Source organism: Hordeum vulgare, chromosome 6H, assembly GCF_904849725.1.
Source record: "Hordeum vulgare subsp. vulgare chromosome 6H, MorexV3_pseudomolecules_assembly, whole genome shotgun sequence".
NCBI lineage: Eukaryota > Viridiplantae > Streptophyta > Magnoliopsida > Poales > Poaceae > Hordeum > Hordeum vulgare.
The window spans coordinates 655,873-673,218 of record NC_058523.1 but is presented as its reverse complement, the minus strand read 5'-3'; the positions used below and the strand labels follow the sequence as shown (position 1 = coordinate 673,218).

General features: G+C 43.6%; 1 protein-coding gene across 1 annotated transcript; it reads left to right on the top strand.

Moving 5' to 3' along the window:
- Window positions 1-13,175: 13,175 nt before the first annotated feature.
- On the top strand, window positions 13,176-14,065 carry LOC123403445 (leaf-specific thionin DB4-like). Its single transcript, XM_045097385.1, has 3 exons — window positions 13,176-13,485; window positions 13,580-13,648; window positions 13,743-14,065. The coding sequence occupies exons 1-3, from the start codon at window positions 13,242-13,244 to the stop codon at window positions 13,841-13,843; spliced, it is 414 nt and encodes a 137-aa protein (XP_044953320.1). The 5' UTR covers window positions 13,176-13,241; the 3' UTR covers window positions 13,844-14,065.
- The last annotated feature ends 3,281 nt before the right edge of the window (window positions 14,066-17,346 follow it).

Sequence of the window (17,346 nt, the reverse complement as noted above, 5' to 3'; positions counted from 1 at the left end):
ATGCTCGTTATGTGGAAAATATTATGCAATTCTTCAATAATCCAGAGAAAACCCAATTCAATTATATAATGGGATAGACGTTGGATCAACGTCAATACTTTAGGGATTATCGCTTGACTCAAAAAGGGAAACTATTATGGGATCAAATTCATATGTTGAAATGGTATGCTCGGGAGCTATGCTCGAGATATGATGTTACTTGTTGCTCTAGGATGAAGGCTCAATACCTTCCCTTTTCTTGTAAATTTAATGCTAATGCAACCTTGGCTTCTTATGCTAATGGTATATATGATTACTATGATGTGGAACAAATAGAAGAGTTTGTTTCTTTTATGGGTGCTTATGAAATTGAAGCTTTGTTTAAAAGGTGTGATGATAATGATGATGCTGCTTACCGATCTGAAAATTTGGTTATGCTTCGTTATTGTTATACTAATTATGAGTATAGTACCCATATTTATTAATTTATGGAGAAATTCTGCACTGCCCAAGAAGAGACTAATATTTTGCAGGAAACTATGGAAGAAGAAAATGTTGAAAGTGTGAGCTGATTAGATGAAAAAGACGACGAGGAGAGCGAAGAACAAAAGGAGGAAGAGCGGACTAGCTACCCGTGCCCACCTTCTAATGAGAGTAACTATTCAACTCATACATTGTTTAATTTACCTTCGTACTTACCGAAGGATGAATGCTATGTTGATTGCTATGATCCCTTGGATTCGTTTGAAATATCCCTTTTTTATGAACTTGATGCTTGCTATGCTTGTGGCCATGATGCCAATATGAATGATGCTTATGAAGATGAACTTGCTATAGTTCCTTATTTTAAACATGAAAGTGTTGCTATCGCACCCACTTATGATAGTCCTGCCATCTTTTTGAACTCTCCCAACTACACTATATCGGAGAAGTTTGCTCTTATTATAGGGATTACATAGATGGGTTGCCTTCTACTATTGCACATGATGATTTTGATGAATATAATATGCATGTGCCTGCTGCTCCTACTTGCAATTATTACGAGAGAGGAACTACATCTCCACCTCTCTATGCTTCCAATACGATAAAACTACAAGGGATCTCTAATCCTAAACACGGATGGCGTCCCCCACCTCCCACCTCCCACCGCGGCGACCCAATGGCGATCTGGAACTCTAGCCGGCGTATGCTCCATCCTTGCAACTCCTCTGCTCAGGTGAACCTTCCCGACCCTCCTCACGTGGTCGTGCATGGCTTGCATGGGTGGTTCTACGTTGGATCTGGATTTCTTGCACGGTTTGGCTTTCTCTGATGAGGTTTATCGCCACTCGGGTATTACGGTGCACCCTATGAAGCACCACCGCCCTTTCATCATGGTGATTTCCTTTGGCCGTCATGTGTTCCTTCTTTCGACTGACACAGTCGTTGCAGCTCTGGAATCGGTGATTGGAGGATCGGCTATTGAGTTTCTTGTCTCTCAAGTCACAGATTCGGTTTTCTCATTCAAGGTCTCCTGCATGCAAGTTGGTTTTCATATTCTGGATTTGCGTTCTTTCAAGTGTTCATGTTTTAAGTGCTTCTTCCATCTATGGGGACATGGAGGTCCTAATTGGCATCGGGAATTTGCTCTGTGGAAGAAGCAATGTGATGCTGAGTGGATTATTGTGAGCCCTTCTAAGAGGAGAGCCTCTTTAGGTCTGATGGCCATGCATTACAGACCCCTCAAGTCTTCACTTAAATCTGGATCTTCTGTTCGTAAGAAGCTGACTTTTGCATCCCTTCAGCAATATGAGGCTTGCAAGGGATACAGATATCCTATTTCCCATGATGAATTAGTCACGCTTGAACAGCCTGGTTATTCGGTGCCTTCCCCTGAGCATGTCGTCATCTCAGCACCACCGCCGGCGGAACTCCGGTGGATGACAGCCACGCCGCATATTACGTTTGGGACAGTTTCTTGCCAAGTTTCATCTCCCGGATCTCCCGGGGATGATTTTCAAACTACCAAAGTAATCGGAACTTCTGCCGTGCAACAAGGAGCTACATGTGATCCAGCCGAGATTCATGGTATTTCGAATGATGAGAATCAATTTTCGGTGGCAAGTTTGGATTCTGGGCCAATTTCCGCTCTCATTAATGAGCCTCTTAAGGTTACCTCTTTCTCTGGGCCCGAGCCTAGTCACCTAATGGATATTCCTTCCTCTCAGGAGGCCCATCTGGCCTTTGACGATCTCATTAATGGCATGGTTGAGGATATCTTTTCTTGCTCTATTTGCAACGCTCGGGGCCATCTAGCTGCGAACTGCACGGCTTCGCCTGGATGCGCTGACAACATGGTGGGACACGCACGATCTAGAGGAGCCTCTTTTATGCGTAATAATTGTCTTACTTGGAACTGTAAGAGACCCACCACCTCCCCTGTCGCTTATATCTCGGGAACTGCTGATACTCTCGACGAAACAGCAACCCCTGCGACACAGTTCCGTCCTTTCTCATCACCATCGCCTCCTCGAACTCCCTCTGAGACACCACCGGTCACTCCGCCACCGCCTCCCGCAATGGCGAACTTCGAGCTTGATCCCGAGTTCTTCCTCCCGCCTGGCCACAATATCATCGATTGAGGACCCGACCGGCTGCCTCGGACCTACACCATGCCTGCGGTCCCCATCAGCACACGTCATGAGCGCTTTGTCATCGCTGACGTCCACCCAGCGCCACCGGCTGAAGATGTGATTCAGGTACGGCAAGAAGTTGCTGCTCTTCTTCTTCACCAAGGGTTGCATGTTCGGTCTGCGCATCCTTGGATTGAGGGTGTTGGATTGTTTGAGCTCCGTGACGCGGCAGAGAGCTATGCTGCGGTCCACATGGTTCCGCACCCAGTTGCTCATAACTCTGTTGTGTGCTTCATGCGTCCTGATCAGGGTCTGGGGTTCCGTGGCCAAGAGGGTTTTCGTCAGGGCTGTCTCATGCTTTTCGGGGTCCCGCTGGATTTCCGTAATACTGAAGATCTCAGGGCCGCTGTCAATACCTTTGGGGAGTTTCACCATTGGGTCAGTGATGATCCATATTTGGTTCGCTCTATTGTGTTTGCGACGTTCCCAGATGACCGGCTGGTACCTCGCATCATCAACTTTTCTGAATATGCTGCTTGGGGTGGCGCCAAGGTTTCCTGGTCTGCTCCAGTGTACATCCTGGGTGCGGCTGCTACGAAAATTCTACCTAATGATGAGGATCCCATGCCCCTCAATGGCAACCCTCATCCGCTCCCTGGACAGCATGGTCATGATAATCTGCAATTCCCTCTGCCCCCATATCCTGCACTGGGCTGGAATGCAGTTCCGCTGGCGCCTGGAGACCCAGGGCCTGCTGCTGGTGCTGCTGATGACAGAGGCTGGGGTCAGCCGCCTGCTGCTGCTGATGATGGAGGCTGGGGTCAGCCGCCCGCTGCTGCTGCTGGAGGAGGTTGGGAACCTGAAGCGGCCCCGGAAGCACCTGCTGCTGATCCTGTTCAGGATCAAGAATCTATGGTGATTGATCAGCCGAGTCCCTCTTCTTCGGATTCGGTTCACGAGCTGGTGGACCTTGACCATCTGCCGCAAGATGACATGGAGGTGGAACCTGCTGCTCAAGAACCACCGCTGGCTAATCCTGATGCTCCTGATGCTAACATACCAATGGCTGCCCCGGACAATGATGCTGAGCCAGAGGATGATGTGCTTGTTCTGGAAGAGGTGCATGATGACAATCCTCTCGCAATTGTTCTCTACAACCCCCCCCCCCCACCCATTCAGACTGGCAACATCTTTGTTGGGGATGCTAGGGTTATGTATGGGCCTCCTCTGCCGCCTGTAATGTCCTGGGCACGCTCCTTTGATGCTCTTATGGGGGCTGCTGCTGCTATGCACGTACCTCGTCCAGTACAGATGCCACTTCTAGAGCCCATTATGATCCCCAAGCGATCCTGGGACGTCGCTTTCGACACTGACGCTCCAGGACCTTCTCTATCGGAGCCTGCTGGTGCATCTCTCCCACTGCAGGAGGTAATCCCTCTTAGTCCTTCTTCATCATCAGAAGACTTATCTTTTCGCTCTCCTGCTCCATCCAAGAAGGGGACCCGCAAGAAGGCCACTCCAGTTGTTGACTCCTCGGTCCGTCGGTGTACTCGCAGCTCCATCAAACGAGACGGCTTCAAGCCAATCCTACAAGAGTTGCCTGCGCATGTCCCCAAGAAGAGGAAGCCCAAGGCCAAGCCAATGTCCTCTACATCACAGGAGACGGAGGAGCTTCAAGTACCTCCTGCCACTCCTATCCCAGTGACTCAGGAGGTGGGACAGTCACTCGACATAGCCACTGAGAAGCTCACGGTGGATCGACTTATGGAAGATCCTGCTGATTCTGCGCCATCGTCTTCTGATGTTTAATCCATCTATGTTTATCTGTTACTGTACTGGTTCTATGTACTGTCAAACTTCTGCTTGCGCTGTCTTTTGGCTTTCTGAACCTTGGTTGCACTGGCTATTACATAGCCATGCTTTTGCTATATATGTGATCTGCAATGGATAGTCGTTCCACTAGAAGTTGGCGTGTGCTGTGTTGGAATGTGCGTGGCCTAAATTCGGATCATAGACAGCGGGCGGTCCGTAACAAGATTGATGAGAGCCTAGAGGCTGTGGTCTGCTTGCAGGAAACGAAAATGCAGTCCATTCACTTTCGTGCAGTTAAAGGTTTCTGCCCCAAACACTTTGATCAGTTTGCTTACTCTCCTTCCAGGGGTGCATCAGGAGGGCTTATCACCCTTTGGAACTATTCCATTCTTACTGGTCAATTAGTGGAATGCACACCATATGGATTGATCATCTCCTTTACGTCAAATCACATAGGTGAATCATGGACTTCAGTTAATGTCGATGGGCCATGTCATGGAGAGGCCCGAGATCTTTTTGTGAGCTGGCTTTACAATCTTGATATTCCCACTGGGGCTAATTGGTTGCTTCTTGGAGATTTTAATTTTATTAGATCTCCTGACAACAGAAACCTTCGTGGGGCTGATGTGAATGACATGTTCATCTTCAATGAAATTATTGGGCATCTGGGATTGCTGGAACTTCCCATTAAAGGCAGATCTTACACTTGGTCCAATATGCAAGATTGCCCTCTTCTGCAGCAGCTTGACTGGTTTCTTACATCAACCAACTGGATCTCCTCATATCCTCTTACTCAAGTGCTACCCCTGGCAAAGACTGCTTCTGATCATGTTCCCTGTGTAGTCACTGTTAACACTTCCATCCCTAAAAGCAACCTATTTCTCTTTGAAAACTACGGGGTTGAAATGGAGGGCTTCATGGAATGTGTACAGCAATCCTGGCTCATTCCTTCAAGAAAGACACACATTTCTGTTGTTATTATGGATAAGATGAAGCATCTTCGGCAGGCTTTGAAGAAATGGCAGACGTCCCTGTCACAGTTAAAAACTTTTATTTCCAGATGTAATCAAGTGGTGCTATGTTTGGATGAGCTTGAGGAGTTGAGATCACTTTTCAGACCAGAAGCTAACTTCAGGAAAATTGTCAAATTACATTAGGAACATCTTCTGCATCTTCAGTGCTTGTACTGGAAGAAGAGAGCCACTATCAGATTTGTTAAGGTTGGTGAGGAAAACACTAAGTTCTTCCATGCTATGGACACTGAGAGATATAGGAGGAATTCCATTGCATCTCTCAAGCTAAATGATGGTTCTACCATCTCTGATCATGATCAAATTGCTGCATGTTTTTGGGCATCTTTCAAGGATAGAATGGGAACTTCTCTTGGAATTAACATGGCATTTGATTTACAATCCATGCTGAATGAGGTGGAGGGTCTAGACATTCTCACAGAACCTTTTTCCAAGTCTGAAATGGACAAGACTGTGCAGGATATGCCCATTGACAAAGCTCCAGGGCCTGATGGTTTCAATGGTCTTTTTTCAAGAAATGCTGGCACATTATCTCCCCTGAGTTTTATCAACTTTCTGCCGATTTCCATGCTGGACAGGCCCAGCTTGTAAACATGAACTCATCCTATATTACACTCATTCCAAAGAAGAGATCACCTGAACATGTGGGAGACTACAGACCAATATCACTTACTGGTATGGGTCTCAAATTTCTGTCAAAAATGCTTGCTAACAGGCTACAGTTGCAGATTGTGAAGTGTCTTCACAAGAATCAATATGGTTTTATCAAATCTAGGACCATCCAGGATTGTGTGGGATGGACTCTAGAGTACCTGCACCAATGTCATCAATCCAAGAAGCCTATAGTTATTATTAAGCTGGACTTTGAAAAGGCATTTGATTCTGTCGAGCATGAGTTCATCTTCCAGATTCTTAAGCACAAGGGCTTCAATGACAGATGGATCCTTTGGGTTAGGCAGCTACTAACTTCTGGATCATCTTCAGTGCTGATCAATGGTGTGCCTGGAAAGAAGTACATGTGCAAGAAAGGTGTCAGGCAGGGAGATCCTATGTCTCCACTGCTTTTTGCTATTGCTGATGATTTTCTACAAACTCTGGTTAACCAACTGCTGGTGGAGGGCCTGATACAGCTGCCTATACCTTGTCATGATAAGGATTACCCCATAGTGCAATATGCTGATGATACTCTTATCATCCTACCTGCTGATAAATCCCAGTTGTTATAGTTCAAGAAAATGCTCTTACTGTTCTCCCAGTCCAGTGGATTACAGGTCAATTACCACAAATCTGCACTTCTACCTGTCAACACTCCTCCTCAGCATCTACAGGATCTGGCAGACTCCATTGGTTGCAGAGTGGGACCTTTACCCTTCACATATCTTGGCCTGCGTGTTGGGACAACTAAACCAACAATCATTGATCTCATGCCTCTGGTTGATAACATGGAAAGAAGACTCAGTGCTAGTTCCTCTTTTCTTGCTCAGGGGGGAAGGCTGCAGTATTTAAATTCAGCCCTGTCTTCTATACCTCTCTTCTTTCTATGCAGTCTGGATATCCCACCAGGTATTCTGAATCAATTGGAGAGGATTCAAAGGCAATGTCTGTGGAGAAGAAATGGGAATGATCATGCACCCTCTCTTGCTGCTTGGCCTCTGGTGTGCAGGCCTAAAAATTAAGGGGGGCTAGGGATTATGAATTTAGCTGTCCAGAATGAAGCACTCCTACTCAAACATGTTGATAAATTCCTCAATCATGCTGATATCCCTTGGGTTCATATGATTTGGAACACTTATTATCATAACACTGTTCCTCAGGGCACTGCACTTTGTGGTTCCTTTGGTGGAAGGATATCTGTAAACGGCTTGACAAATTCAGATCAGTTACATAATATGTTCTACCGAACAGGGGTGATTCCTTCCTGTTTTGGTCTCACTCTTGGTTGATTGGCAACTCCATTATGCCACTGGCGGCCAGATTCCAAAGACTGTTCTCCTTTGTGGCTGATCCTTTCTACACAGCTCAAGAGGTCTTTACTGCTTTTTATGATGACAGCATGCTCTCCATGTTTCACTTACCACTGTCTGCTCAAGCTTATCAGGAACTTCTTTCCATCCAATCTTTGCTTCTGGACCTGGACCTCAATCATCAGGCCTCTGACAGATCGGTATGGGGAAAGGATGCTAAGGTCTACACAGCCAAGAGATACTATGCTCATATTCATAGCAGTATTATACCAAACCCTTTACTCAACTGGATCTGGAGAAGCTGCTGTACTATGAAGATTAAGATGTTTGTCTGGATGCTCATCATGGACAGGCTGAACACTCAAGACATGCTGGAACGGCGTCACTGGAAGGTCTCTGATTCTAACCTTTGTGTTCTATGCCATGCTCGAGTCAAGGAAGACAGAGATCCTCTATTCTTCAACTGTCTTTTCAGTATCAGGGTCTGGAATTACCTGCAGATCACATGGAAGGGTTCATCTATGTGGAGTGCTGCTGTTGTGGCTAGAAAGGACTTTCATAACCCTTTCTTTCTTGAGGTGGGTTTCACTGCTTGTTGTAACATCTGGACTATTAGGAATGCAAAAGTCTTCAACCAGGAGCAGCCAAAGTTCAGAAAATGGAGATCTGGATTCATTCATGACATTTATCTGTTAGCTCATAGAATTAAGGCTAGTTTCAGGGATGATCTCCTTAGATGGATTTCCTTGTTGCCTCCTTGAGGTTTGTAATCTTTTGCTCTACTTCCCCTTGTACATTCTAAATCTCCTCTTGTACATATAGCTCTCATAGATGGGAATCAAGGAAAATGGATGTGGGGGGTTTTCCCTACAGTAGCCGGTCAAAAATAATACGATAAAACTGCAAGAAACTGCTTATGCTATGTATTGGCCTTTACTTGATGTGCATGAATTATTGTATTATGACATGCCAATGCATAGGAAGAGAGTTAGACTTTGTCATTGCATGATATATGTTACCTTGTGCTCACTACTAAATTACAAAACATTGTTAATTAAAATTGGCTTTGATATACCTTGGGATCCGGGTGGATCCATTTCTTGAGCACTTTATACCTAGCATAATGGCATTAAAGAAAGCCCTGCCTGGGAGACATCCCCAAATTTATAGAGAGTCATTTAGTTCTTTTGACTGCTTTTACTTATTTTAAAAACAATAAATAAATAGGGGAACTTAAAACTTTTTCAAAAAGAGAAGCGATTGAAAGGTGATGCATTGCGGAAGTGAGGGTCGACCTTGAAACACTTGTGTTCATGCTCATGGAAACAATGTAGAATTTTTCATGGAAGCTTCTCGCAAAAATAATTATCCCCTTGTGAAATTCCATTGTATTATGAAAATAATGTGCCAAGTAAAGCCTTTATGATTAGTTTGGGTGATAGTTGTTTGATCATGCTGAAAAAGACAGAAACTTTGCAATCACGAAATCATTTCTTATTTCTATATAGAGAATGATATTGAGTTGATTCTTTTTACTGTTGATTGATATACAAGTTGCCTTAATTACCATAGTTGTTTCAGAATTTTTGGAGTATCATAAGTGTGGTATACGTTCATATTACTACAGACTGTTCTATTTTTGACATATTCTGTTTTCTATGCATTGTTCTCTTATTTTGATGAATCTATGGGTAGTATCGGGGGGTATGAACCATGGTGAAGTTGGATTACAGTATATATAATGCTAATATGAATTTGGAATGACTTCACAACAGTACTTAAAGTGGTGATTTACTTTATTACACTAACGGATCTCACGAAGGTTTTGTAGAGTTTTGTGTAATTGAAGTTTTCAAGTTTTGGGTGAGACCACGATGGATGAAGGAATAAGGAGAGGCAAGAGCCTAAGCTTGGGGATGCCCGAGGCTCCCCAAGGTAATATTCAAGGAAGACTCAAGCGTCTAAGCTTGGGGATGCCCTGGAAGGCATCCCTCTTTCGTCTACAATCTAACGGTAATTTTACCCGGAGATATATTTTTATTCGTCACATGATATGTGCAAATCCTTGGAGCGTCTTTTGTGTTTATTTTTCCTTTTTATTTTATGCACCATGCTGGTATGAGATAGTCCTTGGTTGATTTATAGAATGCTCTTTGCACTTCACTTATATGTTTTGAGTATGGCTTTATAGAATGCTTCATGTGATTCACTTATATCATTTGAAGTTTGGATTGCCTGTTTCCCTACACATAGAAAACCGCCATTTGTAGAATTCTCTTTTGCTTCACTTATATTTGTTAGAGCGGGGCATATCTTCTGTAGAAATAACTAAACTCTCATGCTTCACTTATACCTATTTAGAGAGTTAACAGGAGTTGGTCATTCACATGGTTAGTCAAAAATCCTACATAAAACTTGTAGATCACTGTATATGATATGTTGATTCCTTGCAATAGTTTTGCGACATGAAGATGTGACATTAGAGTCATGCTATTGAGTAATTGTGTATTCGTAGAAATACTTGTGTTAAGGTTTGTGATTTCCGTAGCATGCACGTATGGTGAACCGTTATGTGACGAAGTCGGAGCATGATTTACTTATTGATTGTCATCCTTTGTGTGGAGGTCGGGATCGCGCGATGGTTAACTCCTACCAACCCTTCCCCTAGGAGCATGCATGTAGTACCTTGTTTCGATGACTAATAGACTTTTGCAGTAAGTATGTGAGTTCTGAATGACTAATGTTGAGTCCATGGATTATACGCACTCTCATCCTTCCACCATTGCTAGCCTCTCTAGTACCACGCAACTTTCGCGGGTGCATTACACCCACCATATATCCTTCCTCAAAACAGCCACCATACCTACATATTATGAGTTTTCCATACCCATTCCGAGAAATATTGCCATGCAACTTCCATCCTTCCGTTTATTATGACAAGCACCATCATTGTGATATTGCTTTGCATGATCGTAAGATAGCTAGCATGATGTTTTCATGGTTTGTCCGTTTTTTGATGTCATCGCTACGCTAGATGATTGCACATTCCGGTACACCGCCAGAGGCATTGATATAGATTCATATTTTGTTCTAAATATCGAGTTGTAAGTAAATAAAAGTGTGATGATCATCATTATTAGAGCATTGTCCCATGTGAGGAAGTAATAAAAGAGGCCAATGAAGCCCAAATAAAAAAAAGGCCAAAGAAGCCCACCAAAAAAAAAGAGAAAATAATAAAAATAATTGTAAAAAAATAGAGAAAAGAGAGAAGGGCAATGCTACTATCCTTTACCACACTTCTGCTTCAAAGTAGCATCGTGATCTTCATGATAGAGAGTCTCCTATGTTGTCACTTTCATATACTAGTGGGAAATTTTCATTATAGAAATTGGCTTGTATATTCCAATGATGGGCTTCCTCAAATTGCCCTAGGTTTTCGTGAGCAAGCGAGTTGGATCGACACCCACTAGTTCCCTTTTGAGCTTTCATACACTTATAGCTCTTGTTCATCTGTTGCATGGCAATCCCTACTCAATCACATTGATATCTATTGATGGGCATCTCGATAGCCCGTTGATACGCCTAGTTGATGTGAGACAATCTTCTCATTTTTGTCTTCTTCACAACCACCATATTCTATTCCACATATAGTGCTATGTCCATGGCTCACGCTCATGTATTGCGTGAAAGTTGAAAAAGTTTGAGAGCACTAAAGTATGAAACAATTGCTTGGCTAAAATGGGGGTTGTGCATGATTTAAATACGTTGTGTGGGGAAGATAGAGCATAGCCAGACTATACGATTTTGTAGGGATAACTTTCTTTGACCATGATATTTTGAGAAGACATGATTGCTTTGTTAGTATGTTTGAAATATTATTGTCTTTATGTAAAATGATAGACTATTGCTTCGAATCACTCGTGTTTGCGTATTCATGCCATGATTAGATTATATGATCAAGATTATGCTAGGTAGCATTCCACATCAAAAATTATCTTTTTTATCATTTACCTACTCGAGGACGAGAAGGAATTAAGCTTGGGGATGCTGATACGTCTCCGTCGTATCTATTATTTTTTATTGTTTCATGCCAATATTCTACAACTTTCATATACTTTTGGCAACTTTCTATACTATTTTCGGGACTAACATATTGATCCAGTGCGCAGTGCCAGTTCATGTTTGTTGCATGTTTTTTGTTTCCCAGATTATCCATACCAAACGAAGTCTAAACGCAATAAAAACCCTACGGGTATTTTTCTGGAATATTTATGATGTTTGGGAAGAAGAATCTACGCGAAATGATGCCCGAGGAGGTCACAAGCCACCTATGCGCGCCCTAGGGGGATGACGCGGCTGTCCGGCTTGTGACCAATCCCTAAGGCGGTTGGGGCCCTTCTTTCGCCGCAAGAAATCTAACATCCGGAAAAAAATCGCTTTAAAATTTCAGCCCAATCGGAGTTACGGTCTCTAGGAATTTCAGAAACGGTGAAAGTCAGAATCTGGCAGCGTAGAAACAGAAGGACACAGACAGAGAGATCCAATCTCGGAGGGGCTCTCGCCCCTCCGCCGCCATGGAGACCATGGACGAGAGGGGAAACCCTTCTCCCATCTAGGGAGGAGGTCAAGGAAGAAGAAGAAGAAGGGGGGCTCTCCCCACTCTCTCCCTGCGGCGCCGGAACGCCGCCCGGGACATCATCGTGTGACGACGATCTACACCAACACCTCCGTCATCTTCACCAACACCTCCATCACCTTCCCCCATCTATATTCAGCGGTCCACTCTAGTAGTGATGTATTTCCATATGTCGAATGATGTATTGCCATCCTATGATGCCATCACGGAGTCGTCGGGCCGGAAGACTACGTCGCCGACGTCGACGTCGTTGCAGTTGTCATCACCGAGCGGAGCATGTGCGACGAGGCGGAGCGCCGACGTCACGCCGAGGAGCTCGAAGACCTCGAGTGGAGGAAGGCGGTCGCCGCCAACCTTGCATTTTTAATGTAAGCCTTGCATAAAATAAGGTGTCTAAGTTTGGAAAACTTTAATCCCTCTTTCATATGTTTGTCAAGCGAGATGCAACAATAAAATTTAATTAAGCCACCAGCTTGGCAAGCCAGATGCAAACACTCAAATATAAATCACCATTTAGAAAAATTGGAAGTCATCATTTACAAATCTAATTAAGTCATCATTTACAAATCTAAGTCGCCAACTCGGCTGTCAGCACTAACGCTCTCTGTCGAGCCGGAGTGACTTAGCTACGGCTATGGCGAGAGGAGCGGGAGGTAGACAATGAGGTTTTGCGCAGCCTAACTTGCTGCTTTTCTGTTTCTTCTTCTTATTCACTTGTTGAACGGGAAAAACGGATCAGGAGCTACCCCCTCAACTGGATCGTGCCATCCCACGATCAAGGGCGAGCTCGTGCCGTGATCTAAGGCCTCGGGAGCGCACACACCACGTCCTCAGGCGCTGACTAACAGAAACGAGAGAAAGTCTCTAACTGACGAAACTGAACTAAAACTACTGCACCTGCGGCTGCGGCATCATTCAGACACTTAGCAACGCTGGTGATCTGTCACGCTAGATTATTAGCTATCATCCGCCATGAATTCATAAATATCTGACCCTCCTGCTGTGGATACAAGAGACCAAACCCATGTGACTTCCTATTACTGCGAAATAGTGGTTGAGTGAGAGAGACATTTGCAGCGGCAGAAACTGAGTGGTACCAACACACTCGTTTCCCTCTATAAATAGGAGCCTCGTGTTCTAGGATTTCCATCAATCCAACATAGCCATTTCTCATTCTTCTGGAGAAATTAAAGCCAAGAAGCCAACCATGGCACCCAGCAAGAGTATTAAGAGTGTGGTCATTTGTGTTCTCATACTGGGTTTAGTTCTGGAGCAGGTCCAGGTGGAGGGAAAAAGTTGCTGCAAGGACACGTTAGCTAGAAACTGCTACAACACTTGCCGTTTCGCGGGTGGTTCCCGTCCAGTCTGCGCAGGTGCTTGTCGTTGTAAAATCATAAGTGGTCCAAAATGCCCTAGTGACTATCCTAAACAGAATCTTCTCCCTGAATCCGGTAAGAGATATCATTGTTATTCTTTTCAACTTGTTCATAATGACCTGCTAACATGAAATTATTTACATACTTATTGTTCAAATTACTTTGGCAGGTGAACCAGATGTCACTCAGTACTGCACCATTGGATGCAGGAATTCTGTCTGTGACCACATGGACAATGGTAATTTTAATTTACCACATTTTTATATTTTTTATTCATCTCATAGAAAACATTTGTGTTTTAGACATACATAACGTCAACTATTTTGTAACAGTTTTCCGTGGCCAAGAGATGAAATTCGACATAGGACTCTGCAGCAACGCATGTGCCCGTTTCTGTAATGATGGTGCAGTCATTCAGTCTGTTGAAGCCTAATCATGCCTTCTTGTGCATGATTTCTATGGCCAAGGTCGTATTGTCATTTTGTCTTGAATAATCTTGATACCATCAGCTGTATGGAAGCCAATGTATCATCTTACTTATGTATTTGTCTTTTTCCCTTGTTCCAATAAGAGTCGCCACGATGAATCTATTTGTACCCTTGGCTTAATATAAAAGTTCCATGGATATATTATGTGATACACTACAATTTTCAAATTTTCCGATGTTGTTTCATGTATATCAATCGTTTTATATTAAGTCCCAACATTTTGAGATTATATTTACCTTTGAACATATGAGCTATCATGTTTTTACCGTGAAAGTTTTTTCTCCACTAAATATTAATTAGGCGTTACACGATATAAAGGAACTCAAAGGGCCGTCAATTGGCTAGTCGAACAGAATGTTGCTAGCAGGAAATTAATGGTAATCACCAACATGTTTTGCGTATTTTAGGACAACTATGATCACTAAGGGAGGAGGGGCGGTCGGTGGAGACATATAACTTTGATTGCTAACTCGTTAGGCCACGACGAGCGTATATAACCACCAAATTGCCCCTTAAAATTTGAAAAATTCTAGTGTTCTAGGGAATTTCTATACATTGTTTGGCGATGACCCAAATCGTCACACAATAATGGTACATCCAGCTATATTTTTGTGTCGATTGTATTTCCTTTTCAGCATCTTGAATCTAGCATTATAGACTTGTGCGCCCTCATATTTGTGGCCTTGTAAAAGGGAGATATGGATTTGGACTACAAACCAAATGAAAATGAGAGTATGTTCATAGAGTCACTTTAAGTAATACTCCAAATAAAAAGCACAGTGACCTCGACTGTGTTTGGGTCACAAAACTGATCAAGATTAGTTACTGGAGATAGTTCTATGCACAAACCAAGCCTAATAATACTCATAGTTTGTTTCTTGTTCACTGGACGTATCTATGATAATACTTAAGAAAAAACTTCAACAAAAGGCCATTTGTACACCTAGGTAATGATGCTTTTCTCAGCCCCTTCAACAAAAGGTATTATTTGGATGTGATTTCCTCTTTTGATTAAAGTTTCATGCAGTAGTTAATGGTAAAATGGAGTACTACTTGGGTAGCTCCCGTGGTCCGTGGGTCATGATTTACTTAATGGGATATTTTTGTGAAAGATTCACTCCTCTATTATTTTTAAAAAGTACCACTACTTCTTAAAATAAGTGAATTAACTTTGTACTAAATCTAAAGTGAGTAAATGATGGGTTGCTCATATGCAACAGGGCGGATGCATGGGTCTGTACAATAGGGATGCTTGAATACTCGTGGTACACGAGTATACAACAGGCAAGGATAAATAAGTTACGCCGTCAGGGCCGACAGCGCAATCACTTGTAAAAGCATCCCTAGCACATCCCGAGTAAAAGCATCCCTAGCATATCCAGAATAAAATCATCCTTAGCAGATCCCGAATAGACAATAGAGACGATAGATTTTTTTTCTTGCCACAAAGGGATGATACAGATGTGAGAGACAAGAATAAAAGCATGCCTAGCAGATCCCGAATAATGCCCCGACCTGTAAAACAACCGTAAAAATACGAGTCCATGCGGAAAAAGTTACCCGATAAGACCCCTCAAACGCGTCGGCCTTGTAAATATTTTTGCGGGGCGCGGAAAAATTCCCACCCCAACCCGTGAAAACGCAGGTTCTCCCCTTGACCCCATTAGTGCCCTGTATATATCGGGTGCGGTTGACAGGCGGGAAATTTCAGCCCAGGCTTTTCCCCCACCCCATCGTCGTCGGGCTGTCGCCTATGACTCCTGCCATACCAGCCGTCGGGATCACGCTGGCGGGTTGCCATAGGCCCGGGATTGACCCGTACCCCTTCTTGCTGCCTCGGCCGGTCGAAAAGTTGCATATCGGCGACTGTTTGTCGTGCCTGTGGGATCTGACATTCCCGGCCACCAGCGGCTGCGCCAAGCCATGGATTGCTCGCGGAGCACTCCGCAGAGTCCTGGAAAAGCGTCAACGCCGCATGCAGGTACTGGATCGTCCTCTAGTCGTCATCATTGGTTTGTCGGCAAGGCCTCGGCCGACCGTCGACTAGGCTCGATGCTCGTGCAGCGGCTCGCCGGCTTGCCGATGTCGCTCATACAGTGCGACGACTGCACAGAGACAGTGTTGCGGCTCACATCTAGCTAGTATGCGACCACACCTCGAATGCGTATTCTTAAAATGCAATAACGACGGTTTATATCCTTCTTTCCGTTCCTCAGAGATTTGGTAAATCATTACGTATCCAATGTCTTTGCAGAAAATAAAGAAGCAAACAAAATATGTGTTTTCATGCTCCAAATTAAAATGCAAATAACAGATTTACGGGTCGGTGGCGGACGAGGACCGAGAAGCCGTTTTTCCATAAACTATAAAGGACTTTTTGGCTCGCTGATATATGGGGTCTGCTAAAGATGCTCTGGCGGATTGGTCATCAACGAATTTGTGAGTTGGTCAGAATAATTACTGCTGATATACTAACTATAGTGTGGTGTTTTGCCTTCTCTAGCGCGGGAGGGGCAACGTGACTTGGAAATATTTGTTGCTTAGTAGTTATTACAAAACATATTTATACTTAGGTTGAGTCATCATTCATAGCTGGTGCGTACACTGAAGTACCGAAGTTGCACTTAGAGCTAGGTCCTAGATATGAAATTTTACTGTCCTACTTCATGACGATAGTTTAATGCTATTAATTAAGTCAAGAGCTTGGCAAGCCAGATACAAACACTCAAATCTAAATCACCTTTTACTAGTTTAAGTCACCATTTTAAAATCTAATTAAGTAATCATTTATAAATCTCAGTAACCAGCTCAGCCATGAATTAATAATTAGTATGCACTGCATTCTACTACTATAAAGGATGAGGTGACGAGGCACTCCTATATGATTTGGTCACTCGTTTTACTTTATTAACCAAATTCAAGGTCAACAAAGACTGCATGGACAGGTTGGGACTGAAGGCGCATCAGAGTACACCACCATGACGAGCAGCTGCATTATCCTGTCCAAGAGCGGGTTCAATGCTTGTTTAAAAAACTACCTCTGACTTCTCCATTTGAAGAAATGGCGTTGCTGCCTTCTCATCCATGGACGATAGGAATCCACTATGCCATCGCTAGAGAGAAAAGAGAGAAGAGAGAATGGAATTTGCATTGGTTGCCGATTGGAGAAAGATGACAACAATCAAAGGCAAGTTAATCGCCATCACATGGTCGACGTCGCCTCTTTTGTTGTATTTTGATTAATTGAGTACAATAGGTACTTAGTGTAATTTACAAAGATATAGAATTTGCACATGGTACTTTTTTGTTAAAAAATGGAAGAACAACCTTTTCTAGGGGTGATGCCACATATGTGGTGGCTCCCTAAAATGTAATCAATAGTCTTGCGTGATTCACGTATGAGTTTGGCGTCTATTGGCATGCATTATTGCTGCCCATACTATGATTG

Excerpts from the sequence above, each read along its gene's own strand:
- LOC123403445 (XM_045097385.1), top strand. The coding sequence starts at position 13,242 with ATGGCACCCAGCAAGAGTATTAAGAGTGTGGTCATTTGTGTTCTCATA. Across the intron at positions 13,486-13,579 it reads GAATCTTCTCCCTGAATCCG|GTGAACCAGATGTCACTCAG; the intron begins GTAAGAGATATC and ends TTACTTTGGCAG. Across the intron at positions 13,649-13,742 it reads CTGTGACCACATGGACAATG|TTTTCCGTGGCCAAGAGATG; the intron begins GTAATTTTAATT and ends ATTTTGTAACAG.